Source organism: Ambystoma mexicanum, chromosome 3q (assembly GCF_040938575.1).
Source record: "Ambystoma mexicanum isolate Mex_15411 chromosome 3q, UKY_AmexF1_1, whole genome shotgun sequence".
NCBI classification, from domain to species: domain Eukaryota; kingdom Metazoa; phylum Chordata; class Amphibia; order Caudata; family Ambystomatidae; genus Ambystoma; species Ambystoma mexicanum.
Genome location: NC_090926.1, coordinates 281854792 through 281871729, shown reverse-complemented (window position 1 = coordinate 281871729; position 16938 = coordinate 281854792). Strand labels below are relative to the sequence as shown.

At 47.8% G+C, this 16938-nt stretch overlaps 1 protein-coding gene across 2 annotated transcripts in view; it reads left to right on the top strand.

Annotated features, from left to right (window-relative positions):
* ERBB3 (erb-b2 receptor tyrosine kinase 3) overlaps positions 1-16938 on the top strand; it is a 364313-nt gene that overhangs the window by 282001 nt on the left and 65374 nt on the right. For both annotated transcript variants that reach the window (XM_069653771.1, XM_069653770.1), the window contains 3 exons: positions 10759-10815; positions 13443-13587; positions 14721-14840. In XM_069653771.1, the coding sequence (XP_069509872.1) occupies positions 10759-10815; positions 13443-13587; positions 14721-14840 (322 nt within the window). The remainder of the gene's footprint in view (positions 1-10758; positions 10816-13442; positions 13588-14720; positions 14841-16938) is intronic.

The following is a 16938-nucleotide window of genomic DNA, read 5'->3' as shown; positions in this document are numbered from 1 at the left end:
AGCAACTTTCCATCCCAATGCCCACACCCCCAGGTCAGGCTCGCCAAGGAATTCCAGGATCTGTTCCCAAGCCGAGCTCTGCCCACAAGCAACCAGCAGTGATTCAGGACCATGGGGCCCTCAACTTGAATGTTTAATATATGCGCCCATGCAGAAATTGTGTCAACAAGCTGTCCAACTTGGTATATATGTCTTGCAATTTACAATCTTTTGTTTGTTAGGGTGAGTAGTGTGAAAAATGAATAGAGCAGAGAGCCCAACTTCCATTTCATGTTCAACAGGCTTTCTTGCTGAGTTGCTATCGCATACATATTTCAAATGGTTCTATGTCTTTACAACCACCACACTTTGTGGTCTTCTAGTCTGACTCTTGTAAATCGACTTTATTTCACGTGTTTTTCTTAAATGGGGGTCCCCCGATACACCTCTAGCCATGCCCCAATCCACACCCTTCCCCATACCCCCACACACACACATAATTATAAAGACCAAAGTGAAAAGTAAACTTGCATGAGTCAAAGAGTAGACCACAAAACAACTGTGGTCGTTCAAATTTCCCTCCAATCCCCAGAGTAATTTCTTTCCATTTTCAGCACTGATGCACAGTATAAACTGTTAATGGGGGCCCACAACATTTCTCGGTGGGGCTAAGAGGGTGCGCACCCTCAGAAAGCCTGGCGACGACCAGAGGGCGGACGCTTGTGATGGCCTGGTAGAAAAGCCCCCTTGGAGGTGGGAAGATTCTGCTGGCGCACACAGAGGTGGCGTGTGACATGTAGAAGCTGCCAACATTATGTTGCAACATGACACCGTGATACAACCCTCATGCAGCAGGTGGCCTGCTTAGTCTAAAAATGGCTGTACCGCTATTGGCTGGTTGCCTGCGCGGTCCCTGGTGAGCAATTGAGCCGGAGATGGCATTCTGGGCAATGGGCAGCATTTGATGGAAACCACGTACAGTGGATTAAAATAAAATGAGACCCAAAGGTCAAAGCAGGGGTGGACTGGCCTATAGGGAACTCTGGAGATTTCCCGGTGGGCCTCTGCACCCTGGGCCTCTTTTGTGTGGTATTTCCACATTTTCTCATAGGAAAAGCATTGGGCTTACTGAAAATGTGTCATATAGGGCCACTTTGAACTTTATTTCCAGGGCCTCTTTTGGCCCCTAGTAATTATTTCCAGGGCCTCTTTTAGTTCCCAGTGCACCCCTGGGTCAAAGGTTATAGTTGAGCTGAGAGCGTTAATAATCTACCACCACCAAGCTTTAAAAAATAAGAGAAAGGTCGAATTGAGAGATAAATGTGACCGGACGGCAGCCATTGCTGCTGTCTCTGTGGAAGGAACGCAGGCACTCGATGTGGGGATGACAGAGTGCATTGGGAGCTTGACGGCAACTATAGGGTTAAGTGGTTGAGCGGGAACGTCTGCTGCTTTTCTGTCCCTCCAACTCCAGCGTCCATCCATGCACAATAGCAGACGCACACAGGAACATAGACATAGAAATAATCAGGCACGTAAGCAGGAAAGCTGTAAAATGTACGCACGAGGGTCAGATTAATAGGAGAGAGAGCCTCCCTTAGGAGACTGCACCTCCATGTGCCGCCAAGATGGCGGCCAACTAAAGAGGATGGCAGAGTGCTGATCACATTTCTGAGGCACCTGTCGTTTCTTCATAGGTCGGTCTCCTATCCCTCGGCTTAACTCAGGTTCAGTTTTCTTATATTCAGGTTTGTTCGCTTTGGTCAATGGGCCTGTTTCGTGCCACAGTAAGACTTTACCAACCTAGCTTGTTTCTCGACAGACCATGGCATGTGGTACAATGAGAGTTGACACACACCGGATAACAGCGTACGCTACCCTCACAGTTCCAGTAGCTTAATGTGCCTACCCTGATAGGTAGATGAATAAGGGCCTACGCCTCCGCAGATGTTGGTCTGACCAGTTTCCTCAACTGGTAGCGCCCTTGCCCTCTACTGGTTACGACAATAGAATGCACTGTTGAGCAATAGTCCTTCTAAGGGAGGTGGGTGGGAAAACAAACTCCTTGAAATGCACCGACCAAGAGACCATGTCGGTGCATGAGAAGCCCAAAAGTACCTGGGCCGACTCTAGGTGATGACATCACTGAACTGGACCCATAGCCCCACAGTATGCCTATACACTTTAGGGAAGGTCCGGCCGCCATGCTGCTTAGTGCCTAATCCACCCAGAAGGCCCCCCTGGCCTGTAGGCCCACATCCAGAGGCAGACGGGTTGAACGAAGAGCAGCTCTATAAAACGACACTGGCAAACAACTTGCCAGGATCTTGCGGCTTTCTTGGCCAGCCTCTGGACATTACATTGCAGTTGGCAGATCGAAGAGGCAGTCAAGAGGGGGAGGATCCCTTGCACCAAGCAACGTACGTTACTCTCGCCACCATGATCTCTTTAGGCCAGCAGTCTCTTCCATGACGGGACCTAGACCCGAATGTATTCCCCCCCCGCCCCAATTAGATCAGATGCAGTGGTTTCTCCTCGGCGGTAAGGGTCTGGAAAGCAGGTGCCCTCTGCCTCAACAGTTACGTTAAAGCCTTCAGTCACCAAGCAATTAGAGGCGATACCTTGTGTGGAGCTTCGCAAGGGCCTGCATGAACTCTAAAACAGTGAATTCTACCATCCATGTTACCCACTACGGAATGCTTCTGCGAGTCCTTCTCTTGCTGGTCCTTTTAGATGTTTCAGGCAGAGGGCACTTCAGGCAGAAATGGCAATCTGGACATCTAAGTGTCCATCGACCAGCCTCTTTCTTTTTACAAAAGAAAAATGAATGCATCATCATTCATAAATCAAGTCCCACTCAGCCGAGACACATATTCTGCAGCCTTGAGATCTGTCTGTCGTGGGTTGGAAAAGCTGTGTAGAAAACACATATAAAATAGAACTGTCCTGTAAGACTAAAGACAATTTTCTGGAGCCAAAGGCTTGTATTTGGACTAATGTGCACACCATCAATACATTGGCCTTGTGGCTCTGAACTGGAGGTGAACTTCCAGTGACGGCCACTGGGTGGCGCTGATGCCCGTGTGACTTGGCTCACAGGGCTTATTCTGCTTTAACATTTCAGGTGGAAGTTTTTTTTTCTCCAAGTGTTGTAAATCCACCATAGGTTTGCTGATTATATAGCAAAAGAAATAAAGGATTGCAGTGGTGAAAGGTCTTTAGATTGGCACCCACAAGTCTCTGTCTGTGGTGGGTTAGTCTGATAATTAATGGGGAGGGGGCCTTGCAGGGGGTCTCCCCCTGCATGTATATGTGGCAAAACGGGTTTAAAGGGAAAAGAAATTGGCATTTTGGGCTTCAGCATTTATTATTTCGAAGTGATCACATGGATCCTAATTAGACACACCATAAAATAAAGACAAATAAAACAGACTGAAAAGAGGGGGATAGAAGGGAAAGGGAGGGATCCCCACATGGCACAAAAGAAAGACATTAAAAACCCTGTGACATTTGCACCATTACAAAGAGTGCAACCGTCCTGATAGCAACCAAAGGACAGGAATCCATTGAAGTCAAGTATTGGCAAAGCCTCTGCTTTTGGTGTTTCCAGTTGTTTAGAGCATCTTACATGTATTGGCATGAATGCAGTAAGTACCTTTGCCTGACATACACAGTCTTTACTTCAAGTTAAACCATGTCTGCAAGTCAGTGTTTGAAGACACATGCCATTAGTGATAGGTATAGCAAAAAAGACCTCCCTTCACAGCTGTGTTCGAAGGTTGTGATTATATCTATTGCTTGTAGCTTTGCCAATGCTCGTTCTTTAATGGCTGCCTAGAAAATCTACCCTGGGTTTTGCAACTACACTTTCAAGACTTAAAGAACCAGAACAACAAAAATACTTGGCCTAATTAGGTTACGCGCGCATAGAGTAGGGGTGTTGCTTTGTGTCAGTGCTGCATATCATGTGGCCAGTTTCTATATGCTACTAGGCTGAGCCATCCGGCTGCTAGAAAGGTACCCATCTGTTACCTAACATCCCATTTCGAGAGCCAGGGTGAGAGTGAGAACTAAATTGCTCACAAGAGTGAAGGCTGGGGTGCAAGCCAGAGCTGGGACATGATCAGGAGATCTGTAGTGGGAACGCAAGTACTAGGGTCCTACTAAGACAGCAAAAGTACAAGAGCGAGAGGTAGGGTACGCGAGCTAGAGAGAGGAGATCTGTGCCGGGGCGAATAAGAGGGGCCTGGTTGTGAGAGAAAGTCTATGTGAGACATTTGCAAATAAACGTTTGCGGGCGTGACTAGGGGCCTCAAGCGTAAGCGGGGCTGCATCTATCTCCAGGTTTAGTGCCGGGCACTTTCCATGTTATCATACTGCACTGAAGCAAATTATCCGCACTGCAGCCCCCATTAGGCTGTGTGCTGTCTGCATTTAAATACGTAAGTGCGACTGCAAGTGCAGTCTCTCGACAGCGGTGGTTTTGTGAGGATGTGTCTCTGAGGTTGGCAGTGACCCTACACCTTTAACAGAGGAGGCACAGCTTTTGAAAATCTACGAGAGGCGCAAAGTGCTGGCGCATCAGTGTGGCTGCAAGTGCAGTCACTACGCAGTGCTGGTGTTGTGAGGCCGTGTTTCTGAGGCTGGCGGTGACCCTACACCTTTAACAGAGGAGGCACATCTTTTGAAAATCTACGAGAGGCGCAAAGCGCTGGCGCATCAGTGTGGCTGCAAGTGCAGTCACTACGCAGTGCTGGTGTTGTGAGGCCGTGTTTCTGAGGCTGGCGGTGACCCTACACCTTTAACAGAGGAGGCACATCTTTTGAAAAGCTACGAGTGGCGCAAAGCGCTGGCGCGTCAGTGCGGCTGCAAGTGCAGTCACTCGGCAGTCTGTGGGTCTGCTGGTGGGTGTGCAGCCCTATTGTGATCCTTCTGAGACCCTTGGAAGGGTAGGTAGCTTGTCATCGCAAAGCTAGGAACAGTAATCTGATTTGTATGCTATCTTTGCTTCTAAGGTCGGATTGGTTTGTTTGCTAGCGTTCTGCTAACGCTTCGTGTGCTACCATTCTGCCGAGTAAAACCAGCAAAGTCAAACGTTACCATTTGAGGAGTACTGATCCTACTCCGCTGGACACGGCCATCACTAAAGCATTGGAAGAGGCCATTGATACGGACTCTGTGGAAGTCAATGCCTGTTCTAAAATCACTGTTTTTTTCCAGTAGCAACATCTAGATTATACAGCCAAGTCGACCAAGCTGTGCAAGGTAATTGTGAGTCTGATAGGAGGTTGCCGGTCGACCAAAGGGGGTGCAATGGAAAGAGTAGGACGGCATCTGTGCCTCCGCATGTGGTTGGGGCACCACCTAATCACTCTCAGTTAGCAAATTTGACACTAAACTTTGAGCCAACCAATGAACTGTCTGCACACCCATCTGCGATGTCAATTTGACTTTTTCGGTCTCCACAATTAATTTCATTTTGGTTCAAAGTGTTCTGATGGACCTGGTGTTGTCTTTGAAGGTTGAACAAGACAACCCTGCTTGTCTTTCATTGAGGATCCATCTTGAAGGGCTGCAGAATTCGTCCTACTGTTGGGTGGGTGAGAATTTAGTCAGTGATAAAGAAGGGAATGCTTTATGCTGTTGGGGCAAAACCCTGGAATTGTTTTTCAAAAGAAATGGCACAAGATTGGGGCAGTTGGACAGAGAGAGAGTGTGGATTTTATTGTTCTCCAGGACGTTTTGGCGAAAAGTTCTGAAGATAAAGGTTGTACAATACTCATATAATAATAATATTGGGTGTCTTAGATAGTGTTGGACACCAGTAATTTAGAATTCCTAGAAGCTGTTGTTAGTAATTACCATCATTACTGCCCACATTTGTGGTACTCAAGTTACAACCTCAGTAAAACGAAGGTTTGAGAGGGCCCGGAGGACTAGGGAACCCTTGTCTGAGAGGAACTCCTTCTCATCGGACGCATGTTGTGTATAGAAGTATCCCTTCCTGATATTTGCACCCTAGGTTTGGAATCCTGCAGAATTCCTGAACGTTCAGGTTCTCCAGTTTCATGGCCCTGTAACGCAGGTCACGTGAAGAATTGAGCGTCTCCAATGCCCCAGGAACTGACGGTAGCACAGCCCCTGAAACTTAGGTTCTCAGGCTGCAAATTCCCTAGACCATAGAATGTAAGGGTTGCAGAACCCCCAATGCTTGCTATTTGCAGGCTGCATATACACCAATGCATTGTGATGTGATGGCTGTACAATAAGAATGAAGGATGCAGCGTTCCTGAGCCCTCAGCATGCGAAAGCTGCAGAACCCCTGAACTCCGTGGATGTCACATCTGCAGAGTCCCTGGACACAAGGATCTTATGACTTCTGAATACCTGAAATTGCAGGTCTGAAGGCTGGAGAATGGCTGAATCATCGAGGTCTGAGGGCTGCTAATCCCGAGCACCTGGAGCATGAAGGCTCCAGAATTCCTGAGGAGGCATGCCTTCTTCCACGTGACTCAGAACCGCAGGGGATTCACGTTAGCATGCATCTGGCGCACACTCCAGGCAAAATATCCAGAATGCAGCCTTCCTTCCTGCCAGTCCATAGAAACCATGGTCTGTACTGCAGCAGCAAGTTCCCCCTTCCACTGCCTGTAACATCCTTGCATCCCAGAGTACATGATTCTACTGACGGTCACTCCACTTACATTGCAGGCACCTTGTATCCATATTGCAGCAGTTGCTTTAGCCCCAGAGAGCAGGGCCTTGCTTCCTTTTCCCCCACCCTCAGGATGGAGATGGCCTCAGTCTCCAGCTGCTTATCTCCTTGTACCTCACCCTACCGTAAACATTATTTTATCTGATCGATGGCACGCTATCCTCAACCGCTGTCCCTCACAAAACAGCCCCTGTATTTTTGTGGAGATGATTTGTGTCCAGATTTCACAACCTCCTCCAGAATGCACAATACCCCCAACCTCCTAGTTTTAGGATATTGTCCAAACTTCAGGATCGCAATTGTAAGGCTGCCTTCCCGCTCCCGCCCCCACTGCATTTGTTGTCAGAGTTTAGGTGCAGATGCAGAATGCTGGCTCTAGGGACAGGTTGCAAGGTCTAGGAACAAACTCTAGATTCCGGAAGAGGTGCACATTGCCGTCTCTGGGGACAGACTGTAGGCCGAGGGGCCAGAATGCATACGTTAGAGACAGGCGGCAAAGGCAGCATGTCGTTTCTGGGGACAGGTGAGAGGCTCTGGTAACATACTCATGGCTTTTGGGGCAGGCTACAGGTTGGAGGGACATATAGCTGGTTCAGAGGGAGACACAGAAGTTTCAGGCTAAAGGCTCTGGGGCAAGATTGTAGGTTCTGGGGACAGGTTAGAGGGTCTGGGGTCAGATCCTAGTTTTTTTTTACAATTGTAAGACTGAAGGGGCAGACGGCATTAGTAAACATTATGGGCTGCTGGCACGAGTAGTGTATCCTGGACTTGCCTTCCTTGCTAGAGGCTGCGTTGTAATCCTGTGGGTCCAGGAGGAACTGTGAATTCCTCGGGTTTAGAGGTGCCACCGGCACAGCCCACCTTCCCGCCTAGGGAGAGAATGAAAGCAAGGTCGGGTGCCAGAGCGGTCTAGCACCGGGTAGAGGTCAATCAAGCCCTTGTGAGCTGTGCAGCCTTCAGCGGCAGCCCTGGCTCAGGCCGCCTGTGCCTCCTCTGTAAAGCAGAGTGGGCACCAGCAGCCGGAGGCACGGGCAGGAAAGAGCCCCCGGCAAAGTACAAGTAGAGGGCCGGAAGAATAACACCACCACAGCAGGCAGGTGTTTGGGTGAGGAAATTGGGAGCCTGGGGAGGAGGAGGCATGGAGAGCACACAATGATGAGCAGATGAGCTTGAGGAGGAGGTGTGGGAGAGGAATATGATGGGAGGACAAAATGAGGCTGCGGGGTGCAGAATATCTTGGGTACAGATTGAGGCCGGCCGGCACGGGTCACGCTAAGGTTCATATGCAGTGCGAGTAAACAGCCAGGAGTTGCCGGCCAGCGGGCTACAGAACAGGCACTTTCCTTCCGCCTAAGAACTGACTGGCCCATATCTTTTATTACAGCCTCTCATTGGTTGATACTGTGGGAAAACACAGACAATAACACGTGATGCTTCAGCTGATGCATTCCACAAATGTGTCCAGCCGCTATGCCCAAGAAAACCCCTACTGCTCAGCACTCCGTCTGCGTTTTTATTGGTAGCCTTGCTTTGGCACAGGGGGGTTCACGCCCCTCCATATATACCAGAAATAAAACTAAGATTCTGTGTTCTGTGAGGGTTCGTGGACAGACGCCTCATAGAACCTCTGCACTCTGCCACCCCCTGTCACATACGAACTATTTTGTAGTGACTGCAAACATGTTTCAAGTGTGCCAGCATAGCCCGGGCCAGACAGGTTCACGAAATAGCTGCATGGCACACAAAACGGAGGGCGGTTACCAAACCAGAACCATCTTCATTCTCTACTGCTGTCCTTTGACTGAAATACTAGAAATAGTCCACACTTATGTGCTGAGGGTCCTCTGCACGCAACTTCAACGTTCACCAAACTGAGTGCAAAAGTAAAGAGTAAAAACAGGCAAAATCGCCTTTACTCTTTCCTTTTACTCTCCACTTTGTCAAAATATATAAATGCTGCCTAAAAATACACTTTGTGAACAACAATGGATTCCCATGCAATCCACCTGCTTTCAGCAGTTAGTAAACAAGCGGATTCCATGGCAAGCCCCTCTTCTTACGCCTGCATGAGAGTCTCACGCAGGCGTAAGAGCACGTGCCCCTTGACGAAGGAGGAGGAAAGCATTCATTCCGTCTTGTGTCCCTTCTGCTCCTCCAAATGGCAGGAAAAGGTCCTGGTGTGTACAAGTGAGGTGCAAATGGCTAGCGCTTGGCATGCTTTTTCACAGGGATGACAAAATAACCGCCAATATAAATGGAACAAGTTTTATAATGGTGAGACCATTTCTCTCAGAGGTCCTTTTATTGGTTGTGTGTCATTTCATCGATGGGTGCAATTTCGATGATTTTTTTACGAGTATCTTTTACAGAAAAAACTCATTAAATTTGATTTATTTTTATTTTTGGGGGTTCCCCCCAAACCCTCGTCCCCTTTTGTTTTTTTACCTATTCCCGCCCCACTCCCCCACACCTTATATATACTTTTCCAACACCCTATATATTTCAATTCGTTTTTTTGGTAAAATGTACTCTTAAAAAAAACACATCGAAATTGCACCCGTCGATGAAAGAACATTTACACTTTTATTATAAGTGCTAAATGCATGCTGGGGACCGTAAATGTTAGCACTTACATGCTGTTGGGTCTCCTGCATGCAATTTTACCCTTTCACAAAATGGAGTGCAAAAGGAAAGAGAAAATAGAGACAAAACCCCCTTCGGCTCATTTTCTAAATCCCTGTAAATTGCACAGAAGGAATTTCCTACGTTTGCTCTGACGTGCAAACGTTCTCCTCTGTGTACATTTTGTCATTTGCATTGCGAAGTGAAAAACAAACGCCAGTGTAATGGCCGACATGCCTTTGCTTTTGCCCTTTGCAGTGCAAATAGAGTAAATGTCACCTGCTATTTATGCATAGAAGCAGCATTTATAATGGATTCCTTTGGGATGGTGTAAATAGCAGGTAGATTCCCTATGAATCCACATCATTCATGCTGGTACAAGCATGTCATGCTGGTGTAAATGTTGTCACATTTGTATGATGCGGAGGATGGGGAGGTGGAAATGGATATTCCATTCTGTGCCCCCTCTCTGCCACACAAATCAATGGAAATATGGGGGAACATATGTGCATACAATGCATTAATTTCACACTTGGATGTACTTTACACCATTAGCAACTGGTCCTTCCCTTTACTCTTCCCTTTTACTCTCTGTTTCGTGAGAAATGTACATTCCCGTGCAAATGACACCCCGCAGACGGCATCAACGTACACAGATTCCCTAGGGCTCCATTGGTTTTACACCTGCATGAAAATCTCGTGGTGACTGAAAACGAGGTGCTTTTGCAGGCGGAGCAGGAAAGAGGGAGAAGGATGTGTATTTCCTCTCCCCCTCTGCCCGTAAAGCACCTCTAACTTCCCCCGGAGAGTAACACACCACTGCCTTGCTGCTCTGCAGGATGGAAAATGTGCCTCTTGCTGTGAAACGCACTGCATTATACATTAAAGCAGCCCCGCCAAGCGTTCTCCATCCACACCTTCAGCATGTGCATATCTTTGCCAGGATTATTTTGAGTGCTATATAGAAAAAAGGGTTTGTTATTCTGTTTAATATTTGAATGTGTCCTTGTCTCACTTTGACCTTCTGAAGTCCATCTTCCTCCACTGACTCTCGCCTATCGGCCTGTCTCTTCTCTCCAACTCGCTCTCTCTCTTTCCGCCCCTCTCGTACTCAGTCTCTTCTAAATGCTTTGTCTTTCTCTCTGCCTTTTCTCCCCTCTTCCCTGCCCCATCTCTCTCGCCTCTCTCCCCACACACCCTCTTAGATCCTTACTGCACCCGCGTGTTCCTACCTGTATCCCAGCCTCATACCTTTAAGTCATCTTTCTAAACTCTGTGCTGCCCCCCTGCAACCCTCCAACTTTGTCCAAGTATTCTACAACCTAAATTCCATAGCTCTTCCTCTCCATGATCTACCCCGCCGCTCGGCACGCGCTCTCTCCCGCCCTCACCTTCCTGGCCTTCCTTTTCTCACCTGTGTAGCTGTCTTTTTCACTCCCCAGGTGCAGGGGACCGGCCCTTGAAGACTGCATTGAAATGGCTTCCCGCGCCACTGACAGGTAAGGGTAATAGCATACCAGGCCTTTCTTGCCACAAGCTCTCTGAACCCTCTCGGTGTAAGGGGGCAGGTTTTGATAGCAGACACGGGGCCAAAGAACACAAACCCCTTTCAAAGCATTATGAACCTGCTCGCGCCATCACGGAAAACTGAATATGCCGACACTGGGCCTTGGGCATGCAAGGGGCAGGGCCTGCAAGAAGAGAACACATACCCTTCTTTTGGTAAACCTTTCAGCCACATGTATTATCAAGAAATGCAACAGTAAAAATGTGATTCAGAGAAAATCACATCAAAATGATGTTGACTATTCTACCAGATCTTGGTATCACCTTTCTACACACATCAAACTTCAATGCACACCACATCTAATGAATTCTCAATCCAGTAAATAACTGGGGGTTATCTCCGGGCAAACTCCTCAGACCCCAGCAGCGATACCAGGAGATGCGGAAACACCCACCCTGAACCGACCATCCCCTGATCCCGCCCCCTTGCCCCTCTGGCCCTTACCGGTTCAGGACCCTCAATGAGCACCTTCCTGGCAACCTCCCCGGCTGGCCCCAATCCTCAGGACCACCACTAGCGGCAAACCAAGGTGTCCGAAGAATCATGTCTAGGTGATTATACCGTGCCACAGCGCACCAGCAAATTGATTGTTCCACCAGCGATCAGGTCCACAATCCATGTGGGCAGGGCGGGGGCACAGCAAGAAGAAAGAGGGTGAGTACTTACCGCCTCCCCTTTCAAAATCTCCTGTTTCTGCCGCTCCCCCACCGAAATCCACGAAAATCGACTTAGAGCACTGTGCGGCAGCACCAGATGCCATCCTGCCACAAGATGCCAGATACTCTCCGCTCATCAGCCAGCCCCCTCGGACCCAGGTCTGCGGCCCCCAGCCTTTCTGCTGGGGCTCGCCTGCGGCAAGAATTCCTTCAGCAGTGTGGGCCACATTATTAGCTGGTGGAACCAGGACATTAGCGACCACTTCCTCCGCAATTAAGTGGTTAAACAAAGTTATGCTTATTTTAAGCCAAAACACAACACTACAGGTGAATAAGACTGGAATTAAACATATTATAAAAGCATGGTGCAGGAAAGAACGCATTAGCGCTCACCAAGTCTCGCGTTGTTTCAGGGCTGTGACTCCAGTAGTGTATTTACGGGGGAAGCGGCAAAGAGGTCCATAAACAGTTTGTCTTTAAAGTTTCTGGAAATGAAGCCAGGCGGTTGCCCTGAGCGCCTGTGGATTATTTACTACATGCGCCCATCCTTTCCCCTACTGGTACATTCAACTATTAACCTTTCATCTCAGTCGCAGATGATCCTGCCATGTCCTGAGCACTTTCAACTTCTAAGCAGGGCCTTCTTTAACAGGGACTCTTCACTCTATGGAATAGTAGCTGCTGGCTAATTTGAACTGGGTCCCTTCCTCTAAGCCTTTAAACATGTGCCAAAATCCCCGTCACTTCCCTGCAGACCTGTCACTCAACCCACGGTGACTGATTACCAACTCCTCTGTGGAGTGTTTAAAACTATTGGTATGATTATTTTTCCAGGCATGGGTAGTAGAGCTCAGCAGCAATGCTTTTGTCTTGAAAGCAAGAAGACGCAGATTCGAGTCCTAGGTCTGCGCTTAAAAACCTCTTTGATAATAAGAGCGCTATAAAAAACGTATTATTTATTTGCATTGAGCTCAAAGAACTTTTACAAACACAAACAAACAAAACACGGCATTAAAAGAATTAAAATCAACCAATCAAATCTAAATGGAAATACAAATGTGAATGCAGGTGGAGACACCCGGGTGCGACGGTCAGATCTCACAGTACAATGTTCCTGACCATTCCTTACCCTTTAGTTTATACTTTGTGGTAAACGTACATCAAGTCTCAGGGATTTAGCATCTTGTAGTTTCGCTTTCATCTTGCATCAGGGACCAAGATGTACACTTTTCAACGGTCCTCACCCCAACCTGCCCCGGTTAGAGTAACTAAAATCACTAATTATTATAATGATCAAATATTAAAATTGGAGAGAAACCAGTTGCACTGTGAACTATGAAAGAAATTCAGAGGATGTGCAACCCTGTCGCTGACTCTTCCCATCCCTGCAGAGTAGGAACCTCTCCTCAAAGCCCATCCGTCTCCCAGGCAGTCTCTTCTCACAGCGGCAAAGCCGTGCATTGTGTTCCTGGAGTGATGTCATAGTCAGAAATGATCTTCCTGGAGTGATATCACACATCTTATATTGTATATTGAATTGTCCCCAGGCAATGTGCCAACGATGTCTCTAATGATATTGTACCATACTCCAAAATCAGCTGACTTGGGATATTTCATTTATTTTTTTGGATTTCGTTTATTTTGCATTTGTAGGAGCGCACTTAACCCTAGGGAGTCTAGGTGCTTGTTACAGGCCGATAGTGACATGGCATAAGTGAAATGCAGTTGGCCGTCGGGGAGGATGCTACGGATCTGTGTTCTAGCATGAATTAATACCAATATCCTCTGACCCCCCCAAGTCTTAAGGGTTGTGCAGCCCCATGCACCTCACCCCCAGCGGCTGATGCTCTGAATGCGTCATGTATGGGTAGATGGGACTCATCCTTTGTATGATCTCTTCCAGCACTAAACTGGCCACCATCATTGCGGTGTCTGTAGTCTGCAGTCTCTTTGTGCTGTGCTCAACTGTCCTCCTGGTTCTCCTGTACTGGCGCGGCCGGAAGATCCAGAAGAAGAGGGCCATGAGGAGATACCTGGAGAAGGGCGAGGTAAGGTCAGACTGGGGAGAGTTCAGATGCGCGGTCAGCCGGGGAAAGGTATGAGCTAAGCCAAACAGGAGAAGGCCCAATCCTAAAGTCAGACCAAGCAACCCTGTGCCAATCTAGGGGTGGGATTAGACAAAGCAGGCCTTAGCAGCAATCAAGTGAGCTCCATCAGGGTGATGCAGGTCTGGGTGGTTGTGGGTCGGAGGGTTAAGACAGCATTTGGGAGTGGCATGGCCTCTCTTGGAGAAAGAAAGGCAATTTCTGGGAGGAGGGTTTGTGAGGTAACGTAAGAACAAAATGGAGAGGAGCAACATGCGCATCACTAGGGAATGTAGGTGTGGGAAATGTGAGATATGGCAAAATTAGATGGATGTGAGCAGGCCTTCCACATTCTATGGAATCCTGCTGGACCTACAGGCCATGTAACTTAGTTTTCCAACTCGATCTCAGGGAAATGCACTCGCCCCATAGCGACTGGTTACAAACATTTTACCTGCGCTTTCTGTAAAATGCTGCATGCTGCTATAAGCTCACTTCATGTTTGGGGCACTTGGGCTACCCAGAGGCCAGCCACGCACAGTGAAACATTTATTTGACTTTTACTGAAAACAAATGTTTTTTGCAGTAAATGTCAAGTAAAAGTTTCAAACATCCCACAATTTAATTGTACTCACCAGCAATATCGAGTACCAGGCAAATGCTACTCATCCTTCAGAACACATACTCGATTACGCGAGTGGTTGAGTAGATTGTGTGAGGCTTGGTGAGGTAAGGCAAGCCAGGGATGGGTGTGTGTGCAAGGAATGGTATGGAGAAGGAGTGGCCACTCTGGGAAGAACTGGAGTATGACAGACACCCTCTTTCAATGCCACATAACTTAACAATATAAGCAGCCAAGGGTAATGCATGACTAGGAAGGGTTAAGATAATGGAGGCTTAGGGCCAAGGGCAGGTTGGAGAAGGTAACCCTGGGTAGAAAAAAATGCACTATGGAATTCTGAATAAAAGTGAGGAAAAGAGACCTAAGGATGGCTGAGGTACAGCCTGGCTGGCAAGGGGGAGAATAAGGGCGTCTAGAGGAGGTACCAACGCCTGTCGCTGGCTGTGAATGTGACATTCTGTCTCTCTCCTTTCAGTCTTTGGAGCCACTGGACCCCAGCGAGAAGGCCAATAAGGTGCATGTGCGGATCTTTAAGGAGACGGAGCTCAAGAAGTTGAAGGTCCTGGGCTCCGGAGTGTTTGGCACTGTCCATAAAGTAAGAAATGGCACCCGATGCTTTACCATCTACCTTGTTCGCACCTAGAAACACTTGGGTACATGAGCGTTATAAATGCCATATCATATACCATGCACACTGCTTGGCCTGTCGGAAAGGCTGCTTTCAGCCCTTCACTTTTCCAGTGAAGCTTCCTCAAATCGACACATAAACACCCAGCGGGAGGGGTATCCTTTCCAGTCTATTCTAGATGAGGGGACAAGGCAATCCATGCAGTGGGCCGAGGCCCCACTACTCCCAGATCAACCTGTGACTGTCTCCTCTCTCCAACACTTGACCCGGGCACTGATGAGGCCAGCCTCTTCCTAGGACCTCCATCACCTCACCACTTTACTTCCTCTCCCTTCTCTCCCACCGCCCCACCGGCCCTATCAGGGCTAAGCATACCCCGAGGACCAATAGCTCTTACCAATGACAATTTGCTATTGGTCCTCAATGGACTGAAAACATGGCACCTGTTTCTTAGGATGGCAACGCCTTGTGAGGCGTTGTCCACACTCTGCAAAACTGCCCAAATTAAAAAAACATAACTTCTTTTCGAATACTCATTTTGAATTCCATTTCAATTGTTTTAAGCAAACATAAGTATTTTCTAAATGCTCCTCTGTCACATTCTCGAATGTTCATTGTTTGTCTTAATTTCCCTTTTCCCTTGACCTCTCTATCACGTCCTTCCTTCCTTCCTTCCTTCCTTCCTTCCTTCCTTCCTTCCTTCCTTCCTTCCTTCCTTCCTTCCTTCCTTCCTTCCTTCCTTCCTTCCTTCCTTCCTTCCTTCCTTCCTTCCTTCCTTCCTTCCTTCCTTCCTTCCTTCCTTCCTTCCTTCCTTCCTTCCTTCCTTCCTTCCTTCCTTCCTTCCTTCCTTCCTTCCTTCCTCCCTCCCTCCCTCCCTTCCTTCTTTCCAAGAAAAAGCTCTCATGTTCGCATCTGTTTTCTACAAAAGTAAATGTATTCTAAAAGTCAGATTACTGAGAACGTTCCATGTTGGCAATACATTGATCTTCATGCAACACGTATGTTCATCACAAGCAGCACTATAAGCGGAATTCTCCTTGAGGAGAAGAGTTCGCTGGACACAGTTCGACTGCGCCCACATCCGCGCGTCATGTCCCTCCTCTGAATCTCTCCCCTTGGATTCTCATTGGGTATTCGGCACACACGTGTTGTGACCCTCGAATGAGCCCTTTCAAGCCTCCTTCTTGAGGGGTTTAAAGGTTCCATGCATACACATCAAGAATCCTCACTTTTGCTGCGCCATGCAAAACACTGGGCAAATGGCAGAGACAAAGGCGCATGCAGATGTTTTCTAACGTACCTCCTCTAGACCACTTCTGCACCCCCCCACGCCTGATACCTCAGGAAAATAAAATTGTGAGGCTCAACAAAGTCTCTCAAATGTTTTTTTACTTGGGAACTGCACCTGGGATGTACATCTCACAATGTCCAAGGTATCCCTCACATTCAGTGCTTCAGGATTCGAAATTGATGTGGGCTCTGGAAAGGGGCGTGGCAACATTGAAGTGGGCGTGGCCTGAATGAGTGGGAGGTGGCTAAGGCAAGGGACTTGTACTTTGGATCACTGAGCACTGTCTCGATTGGTCTTGTCCGCATACTTTAAATAAAACTCCCTCTGGTTCAGTTTCTAAATGCACCACTCTCTTTAAATAAGTGTCCTCTTGAAAGCATTATTATTATTATTCTTATTATTAGGGTATTTTTGGGCGTGGGCCTAGCTTTGGGAAGCAACAGAACACTTCGCAATCATAGGGAGAAGAACACAGTGAGGGAAGCAGAGAAAAAAAGCAGTGGGGAGCTAACAGGGGAGGGTGGGCAATTGGCAGCAACGGATCTACAAGGAACCAGGAGGTTGGGGGGACAGTGGGGAGCAGATCACCAAGTCTCAGGTAGGGTGGGGAGTGTGGGGTGTCTGGACCTAGGTGTTAAGGAGGAGACATTTGAAGAAGAAGGTGTTGAGCTCTTTCCTGAACTGTAGTAATGGGGAAAGTCTGATTTTTATTTTGTATTTACATTTTTATTGAAAGTTTAAAACATTGCAACAACATTAACAAAATAACAATAT